The following is an 8,861-nucleotide window of genomic DNA, read 5'->3' on the forward strand; positions in this document are numbered from 1 at the left end:
AGCGTAAATGTGGCGCTACACTGTAAAGACATTTGGCTAAGTAATGAAGCTTATTGGCCGACACAATGAAGCTTCATTGAGGGAAAGGCAAGACATGGCCAAAGTGACAAGATGCAACATGCGATGTTGGCATCAAGCCATATCCATGGAATTGAGTTGGCCGAAACTCAGGTATGATGCAAGAGTATAGAATAGGTCAGGAGTTGGTCTATGTATTAGTTCAAGGCTGGCCAAAGCTTGAATAATGCAAACAAGCTAGTAATGCAAGAGTGACATTTCTATTGTCGAGCAGATTGGCTAAGTGAAGCATATGGTGCATTTATAACCAGAATGAGCTAAGGAAGTGGCGAGGTGATTGTAGCGCAACAGTGGTGCAATAGAGAGGCCAAGTCCAGTAAAGCACAACAGTTGTGCAATATGGCTCAGGTGGCGGTTACAAATTAGTTATTGGATTTGCAAGCATGTGCCAATGAAGCAAGACAAGTTGGAAAGTTTATAAAGTGTGTTTATAACCATATTTGAGTGTTCATAACCAACAAGAACAGGTGTGGCACCAATTGGCGTGACAACACAAAAGGTGGAAGTTGAAATTGGTGGTTATGGAAACTACTTGGATACTTGGCTGTCCAAGGCTTGTGCAAGAGGTTGCACACAATTTTGGCCTGATCCGTAGCTTGTATAGATAGCTTAAGGATCAATAAGTTTAGTGTTGTTCAATTGAGAGAAGAACCACTAATGTATAGAGTGTTTTAGGCATTCACCAAGAGGGTGAATGACCTGTTTTGGTCCATGTGATGAACGAGTTTTGTAATCTTCCTTTAGTGCAATAAAATGGGTTTGTTGCAGTATTCTTGGTGTTCATTGTGTTGCTGATTTGTGTGAGAATTGTTCAAGTACATGGCAGAACCTCGTATGCTTATGGGGGCATGAAGAGTTAGAGACAAAGAAGAAAAGACTTCGATTGTGAAAAGCCTTTAAAGTGAAGGCAGGTGCATACTTTGATGCAAGTATGCAAGGCTGAGTGATTTTGGGTGAAGTTGATTCACTGAACCACAATCATTGTCGGTCATGTCCCATGAAAATTTTAGGCGATTAAATGGGCATGTGACAGCAGGTATCAGAGTTGTGTTTGGGGACACAATTGCTAAATTTTCTCTCTTTTACTCAAGTTGGTGTCATTTGTTTGTCAAATTTAGTAAATAATTGTTTGGGTTTCGCTAGTATTGAGACTAGAAGAAGTTGGTCTTGTGTGGAAAGATCAATTGGAATGAACTTTGAAGATTGAAGTAGCAACATGCCATGCAATTTTGTGACAAAGGTGTCAAATTTCCAGCCCAAAGTGTTAGGCGAATAAGCGAGAATCATTGAAAATCGGGTTTTCACGTGCTGGCATGACATAGCTAAGGAGTATGCTGACTTCTATGGTGCAAGTCAGGTGTTTAAAGTCCATGTTTCTCACAAGTATGCGAAGATTATGCATTAGAAATGCATAATTTCGTAGTGTTATCAGTAGCGAGTACATTACAAGAGGTAATGGGAATTTTGCGAAAATTCCCGAATTCAAAAATAATGTGGGCCTTTGCAATGGCAAAGAAGATGGAGAACCATTTTATGCGATAGAAATTAAGGTGTCTCATCGTATGCAGTTTGATGGAAGATTAATGTTATCTCTCTTGAATGCATGTACCTTGGTGGTAATGCAAAGTCTGGTTGCGAACTAGCATTTTTGTGGCAATGCGATGCCATGAAAGAAGAATTGGATGGATAATTCTTATCTAGCGTAAAGCTTATTGAAAGGATGAAGAAAGAAACGTAAGTTAGGGAAAAACCGATACACCACGGTCTTGCGTTGCAAAGAAATATTCGTTGATGCTATGTGCACAAGGAGTGTGCTTGCACCTGGTCTATGAGTGTGATCAATATTCTTGGACAAGGGTGTCCAAAGACCTGCATTTGATCATAACCACAAGCAGATGTTCTTGTCAACTGCAAATAAACAATTTTTGCTACTAAAGTTGATTTTGGAGAATGGGAAAGACAAGAGTAACCATATTTGCATGGGCGATAAAAATGAGTTCCAAGTTTGAAGAAGAATGCGACATTCTTTCTTCATGGAACGTAGGAAGTGGCGCCTCATTTGCAAGGATTATTTCCTTGTTGAGATTGTCCAAGGAAATGTGTCCGCGAAAGTTATTGAGTGACATGACTTTGCTGAGCTCTATGGTGATGCTCAGAATCACCAAGTTAAGTCTGTTCCAGTTGTGCAAAAGTGCACAAGTTTGTGTCAAGATTTGGGATTCTAATTGGCATAACAGGTATGCAACAGTATCATGCGCCAAATGGAATTTGGGCATGTCCAAGATGCATAATGCGTTTAGAAATGCAAGTTAGGCCGAATAATAGATGCGTGGAGAAGGAAGGACAAAGTGATGGTAATGCATAAGAATGGCACGAGGTCATTTTTGAAGAAATCTTCATGAAAGATAAAGAAACATGATAGCATCCGTTTGAAAGAGTATTCATCTAAGTGTCAATTATATCGTACTTCGTTATGGGAGTTGCATAAGAACGTTTATAATTGGAAGAATGCATGTGGAAAAGTGAATTGCTACATTGGGGACAGTAGGTGTTGTCTTGATTCCTTGTTTGTTGCTTAGAAATCGAATATGAAGTCAGCATTGTAAGACGTGTTAGGTCTTACAAGTTGCAATCAGTTGGCGCGAGTATTTGCTCAAATTTGAGTATACTTTCAGTTTGGGTCAAGTGGACCTTGGTGTTGGGAATTTTCTCTATATGTAAGTTAGTAGCGAATGAGGGTATTTGAGACGAGAGTTCTTGTCTCTTTTGTTCAAAGTAAAGATAGTTCTTGTGGAAGATGCTACATAGCATATTAAGCCAAAATATGCAATAGAGGACGCTGAAAGTGAAAGGAGCAAGTAGAGTTGGTGGCATAGTCGAGTTTGCTGTTGAGAGTTATGTGGAAGTGCGAAGGAATTTGGCAGCGATAACATGAAGTAACGTATCAAGAATGAAGGTGTAAGTCCATCAAGTATATGAGTTAAGAGTAACTCATAGTTAGGAAGAACATGATGTTGTTTTCCGCCACATTAAAGCGTAGCAGTTTGAAAAAGCAAGTGATGCTTAAATTGCTGGTTTCAAAGGCGCGTGAAGAGGATGCCTTGTCCAAAGTAATGGTAGGATGTCCCGAGTATCCTAAGTCATGACTATACCAAAGTCATGCATTTGAATTATGGTGTTGTGACAATGTAATCAAAGAACAGCGAGGCGCTGGCTCTTTGGCATACAAATGGTGCAAATCTAGGAGGCGTAATTTACAATATGATTTGGAGGCCAAATCTAGTGTAAGTTTTGTTGCATTGATGAAGACAACAAAGGCTATGGATTGTGGCGCATACCATAGTGGTATGGAATCATAGCATGCATACCCTAAGGCACGGTATAATTTGGCGTAGGAACATATGATTGAAGAGTGAGGCCGAGTCTTGTGTAAGTCCTGTTATGTTGAGTGGTGCAACTAAAATCGGAGAATGAAGGCAAAATACTATGGCAATGATCATTGATGATCTGTTTGGGAGAATCATTACTTGTGTACACTTAGGCACAAACAATTCATGCGAAGTTCAAGCCTAATTTAGGGAATTGGCAAGAGGAATTTCAAGTTTGCATTTGGATGTTGATATATGATTTGCAATGGAGTTGAAAACGGTCGCGACGCAACAACAAAGTTCAAGATCAGTAGGATCAATGGAAAGGAAGTAAAGCTAAGTGGTGCTGATGTTAAAACATAGAAATTGGCTAAGTGCGTTTTGCAAAAGCTAGTAAAGATTGCTGAATTTCAGAAAGAGTTTTGAAAGTTCATGTAGTGAAGATTGAGACCAATATAGAGTTTATACTTGGTTGCGTTCGACGAGGGCGTTGAACGGATTAGGTGGGGCAGGTCTATAACGTGTAAGGAAAGTGACGCATAATGATTGCGCGTTACAGTATTGCAGGCCAAGTCAGTGTCTGACAATGATTGCGCGACACTGCGTAAACTGTCAAGTGCTAAGAATGGAAAAACCCTTCCGGGCCAGTGAAGCGCAAAGGTGGCGTTACACTGTAAAGACATTAGGATACGTAATGAAGCTTATTTGCCGACAGAATGAAGCTTCATTTAGTGAAAGGCGAGACATGGCTAAAGTGACAAGATGCAACATGTGATGTTGGAATTAAGACATATCCATGGAATTGAGTTGTCCGATACTCAAGGATGATGCAAGAGTATAGAATAGTACAGGAGTTGGTCTATGCATTAGTTCAAGGCTGTCCAAAGCTTTAATAATGCAAACAATCTAGTAATGCAAGAGTGGCATTGCTATTGTCGAGCAGATTGGCTAAGTGAATCATATGGCGCATTTATAAACAGAATGAGCTAAGGAAGTGGCGAGGTGATTGTAGCACAACAGTAGAGGATACAGAGGCCAAGTCCAGTAAAGCACAACAGTTGTGCAATATGGCTCAGGTGGCGGTTACAAATTGGTTATTGGCTTTGCAAGCATGCGAATGAAGCAATACAAGTTGGAACGATTATAAAGTGTGTTTATAACCATATTTGAGTGTTCATAACCAACAAGAAAAGGTGTAGCACCAGTTGGCGTGACAACACAAAATGTGACAGTTGAAGTTGGCAGTTATGGAAACTATTTGGACACTTGGTTGTCCAAGGCTTGTGCAAGCGGTTGCACACAATTTTGGCCTAATCTGTAGATTGTATAAATAGCTTAGAGATCAATAAGTTTAGTGTTGTTAAATTGATAGAAGAACCACTAACGTAGAGAGTGTTTTAGGCATTCACCAAGAGGGTGAATGACCTGTTTTGGTTCATGTGATGGACGAGTTTTGTAATCTTCCTTTAGTGCAATAAAATGAGTTTGTTGGAGTATTCTTGGTGTTCATTGTGTTGCTGATTTTTATGAGAATTCTTCAAGTACATGGCTGAATCTCTTATGCTTATGGGGGCATGAAGAGTTAGAGAGAAATAAGAAAAGACTTCCATTGTGCAAAGCCTTTAGAGTGAAGGAAGATGCCTACTTTGATGCAAATATGCAAGGCTGAGTACTTGTGGGTGATGTTGAATCACTGAACCACAGAGTATTGCCGGTCATGTCCCATGAAAATTTTAGGAGATTAAATGGGCATGTGACAGTAGGTATCAGAGCTGTGTTAGGGGACACAATTGTTGTTTTTTCTCTCTTTTACTCAACTTAATGTCATTTGTTTGTCAAATTCAGTGGTGAATTGTTTGGGTTTTTCTAGTATGGATACTAGAAGAAGTTGGTCTTGTGTGGATAGATCAATTGGAATGAACTTGAATCTTGAAGTAGCAGCAGGCCATGAAATTTTATGACAAAGGTGTCAAAATTCCATCCCAAAGTGTTAGACGAACATGCAAGAATCATTGGAAACCGGGTTTTCAAGTGATGGCATGAAAAAACTAAGGAGTATGCTCACTTATATGGTGCACGTCAGGTGTTAAAGTCCATGCTTCTCACAAGTATGCGAAGGTTATGCATTTGGAATGCATTCTTTCGTAGTGTTATCAGTAGCAGTTACATTGCAAGTGGTAATGGGAATTTTGCGAAAATTCCTGAATTCAAAGATGTTGTTGGCCTTTGTAGTGGCAAAGTAGATGAAGAACCTATCTATGAGATAGATTGAAGGTGTTTTCATCATAGCCAGTTGGATGGAAGATTAATGTTATCTCTCTTGAATGCACGTACCTTGGTGGTAATGCAAAGTCCGGTTGCAAACCAGCATTTTTGTGGCAATTGTGATGCCATAAAAGAAGAATTGGATGGCCAATTCTTATCTAGCATAAAGCTTATTGAAAGGCTGAAAAAAGAAGCGCAAGTTAGGGGAAAACCGATACACCACGGTCTTGCGTTTGCAAAGAGTTCTTCGTTGATTCTAGAAAATGAGAGCACCTTTCCTTCACTCTGTTAAATGAGCGGTGAGAGGATTGTCTATGGCAGAGAAAGGCTGAAGAAAGAAGCGCAAGTTAGGGGAAAACCGATACACCACAGTCTTGCGTTTGAAAAGAGTTCTTCGTTGATTCTAGAAAATGAGAGCATTTTTGTGGCAATTGTGATGCCATAAAAGAAGAATTGGATGGCCAATTCTTATCTAACATAAAGCTTATTGAAAGGCTGAAGAAAGAAGCGCAAGTTAGGGGAAAACCGATACACCACGGTCTTGTGTTTGCAAAGAGTTCTTCGTTGATTCTAGAAAATGAGAGCATATTTCCTTCACTCTGTTAAATGAGCGGTGAGAGGATTGTCTATGGCAGAGAAAGGATGTTGAGTAGATGATCATACTCCATAATGGGAGCGCAAGACAGAGGAGAAGAAACTGTAGAATATAAATCCATACGCCGCCACTAACTTTTTCAATTTTTGAATGAAAGACATACTACTACCGTTAGATTATTTGTAAACCTTAACAACAGCTGCAGCAATGTCTTCAATTCTGAATGAAAGATGTACATTTTTTTCACTTACTTATGCAGCTTATGATTCAGGGACCCTTTGTCATGGAGATAACTAGGTTAGTGTACTCGGTTTTCTCTTTGGTTGCGTAGTTTGCAACTTTCTCCCTGTACCTGCAGAACAATTCATCGATTATCTCCTCCCTGAAGTGACTCACCAGTAACGATTCGGACACAGCTCTAATGCACTTAGCTGTGTCATAGCTACTTCTGAACTTGTCTGTTGCTGAACTTCTGTCTTCGCGAGAATCACTTCCATCCCAGTTCACATTATATGTATGTAGTTGATCAACCATGAAGGAACCTTCACTCTGAATTACCGACTGCACTTCTTCAGGGGATGGAAAGTAATTTGTAAAGTTAAACGAATCTAGTTTCTCTTCTTCAACCATTCCCTGCATCAGAATTATATGGTTCATAATTTAGTAATGTTTTGATTTTGTTTAGTTATCTAAGACGATCTCCTTTAGGTTAAGAGAAACTCGGCATCGGTGACAGTGAAAAGAAACTGCTGCAATAGCATGTTAATTTAGTATCTGAGTACCTTTGTAATCATATCCTTGAATGCCGTGACTAATAGATCCCATACACTGCAACACTCTTTACTGGTAGGATCTGAACTTCTCCTGCCCAAAAGTGTCAACACCATTCTTCCTCCATCAACTAATTCCGCAGAGCGACACTTCAGAAAAACCATAAAATCTGTGTTGAACTGCTCCAAGTATGCTTCAACAACAGATGGTGGACTTGATTTTGAAATATATAAGTTTCCCTTGTTGCGCTGTTCGATCCCCCGAGGAACCTATGGGAAGAAATTTTAATTAGTCAACTTCAATAAACAGAAATAAGTTTGGCTAACTAATGGCAAAAATGAGTGCTAGCTGCAGTAATCACCTTCAGATTTGCAATATTTGTTATCAATGGTATCCAACAGATGAGAAACGACCAACAGTGCATTGGGCCCAGAAGAACAGCCTAAATCTGCTATGCATATACTCTTCAGCTTCTCAGTTGTAGAAATGGCACTACCATGAAATTTCGACAATATGTCCAGTATTGCTTTCTCTACCACTGCTTTAGTTTTGTATATAGAAATCTTCTGCGCATTCGTATAGAACATCAAAACCAAAAAGGTTTTTAATACTATGAATGCTTCTTATATAGGGAATAGACAATGGAAGTTAAGAGTTAGAGAAACCTGAGCTGATGAGTTGGAAGCATAACTAGTTTCTGCAATGCCCTTATTCATGTGTAAATGTTGAGTGACTTGATCCATCGATTATTACTTTGATTATTCTCAAACTCCCAATATACTCCTTTGAAATTACTATCAACATATCTTAATCGTTTAAACTTTCTCTAATTTCGTTCATCCTTCCATAAGAATTGATTGTAATTGAACCAAAACACTACTAAAGATGGGGACCCTTATCATACCCGCCAAGCAAAGTCAAATAATACAGATATCCATCGATATCCATACGTACAACTGATTTAGGGCATTTCACCATGTGTTAGAACATTTCACCATGTGTGGCATTTGAGTTATCAAAATCGAACAGCCCAATTCACACGATATCCATACGTATCATGGCAGCCAGCCCAATCAGAGGCCGAAAAGCCACATAAGGAATTGATGTCACATGGTAAAATGGTAGTGCCAGAACCCAAAGAGTGCTTCAAATAAGGCAAAAGTCTCTTCACAAGCAGCATATGAGAAGTACTAGGAGCATGCATGAACTGTAAAATGTAATTAACTCCAAATGTAATGTCTGGCCTAGTCAAAGTCAAATATTTGAGATTACCAACTAAGCTTTTAAATTCTTTAGGGTCTGTGAGAAGCTCACCATCATATGGAGATACTCTTGGACCGTGTGCAATAGGAGTGGTGCATGGTTAGCAGTCCATCATTTCAACCTTATTGTAGTAGGGTAAAAATTGATTCTGCTGAAAATGGTAAATTGGGTGTGCCACCGAGAAACGAATATACTGCACATGAGTACTTTAGATTCGAGAGATCAATCTGTACGATTCTGGCCTAAACCAAGAAATGGTCGTTCCAGTCTTGTTTCGGTCACAAAATGAAGGAGAAGGGTTGATCTTAGGGAGGGAAGCAAAGAAGGTATTGAGATCAGGCAAATGAACTATGAAAGTGTTGTTGTTTTATGACTTGTATCAGAATGTAGATCCCGCTTGCAGAATGTAAGCTGTCAGTTCTTGGTGTTTTCTGGATACTTGCGTTAATGAACTCCTATCAGTTGAAATAGATTGAAAATCTATTTATACAAGTCATAGTTGAACATACTGATCTTGTAGG

At 39.3% G+C, this 8,861-nt stretch overlaps 1 protein-coding gene across 1 annotated transcript; it reads right to left on the reverse strand.

The window, feature by feature from the left end:
* Positions 1-6,304: 6,304 nt before the first annotated feature.
* Positions 6,305-7,784, reverse strand: LOC113288706 (salicylate carboxymethyltransferase-like). Its single transcript, XM_026537825.1, has 4 exons — positions 7,743-7,784; positions 7,439-7,643; positions 7,089-7,346; positions 6,305-6,939 (listed from the first exon to the last, which is right to left on the reverse strand). Exons 2-4 carry the CDS (start codon positions 7,499-7,501, stop codon positions 6,574-6,576), a joined length of 687 nt encoding a protein of 228 aa, XP_026393610.1. The 5' UTR covers positions 7,502-7,643; positions 7,743-7,784; the 3' UTR covers positions 6,305-6,573.
* Positions 7,785-8,861: the final 1,077 nt, after the last annotated feature.

The sequence above is a fragment of the Papaver somniferum genome, chromosome 6 (genome assembly GCF_003573695.1).
Source record: "Papaver somniferum cultivar HN1 chromosome 6, ASM357369v1, whole genome shotgun sequence".
NCBI classification, from domain to species: Eukaryota; Viridiplantae; Streptophyta; class Magnoliopsida; order Ranunculales; family Papaveraceae; genus Papaver; species Papaver somniferum.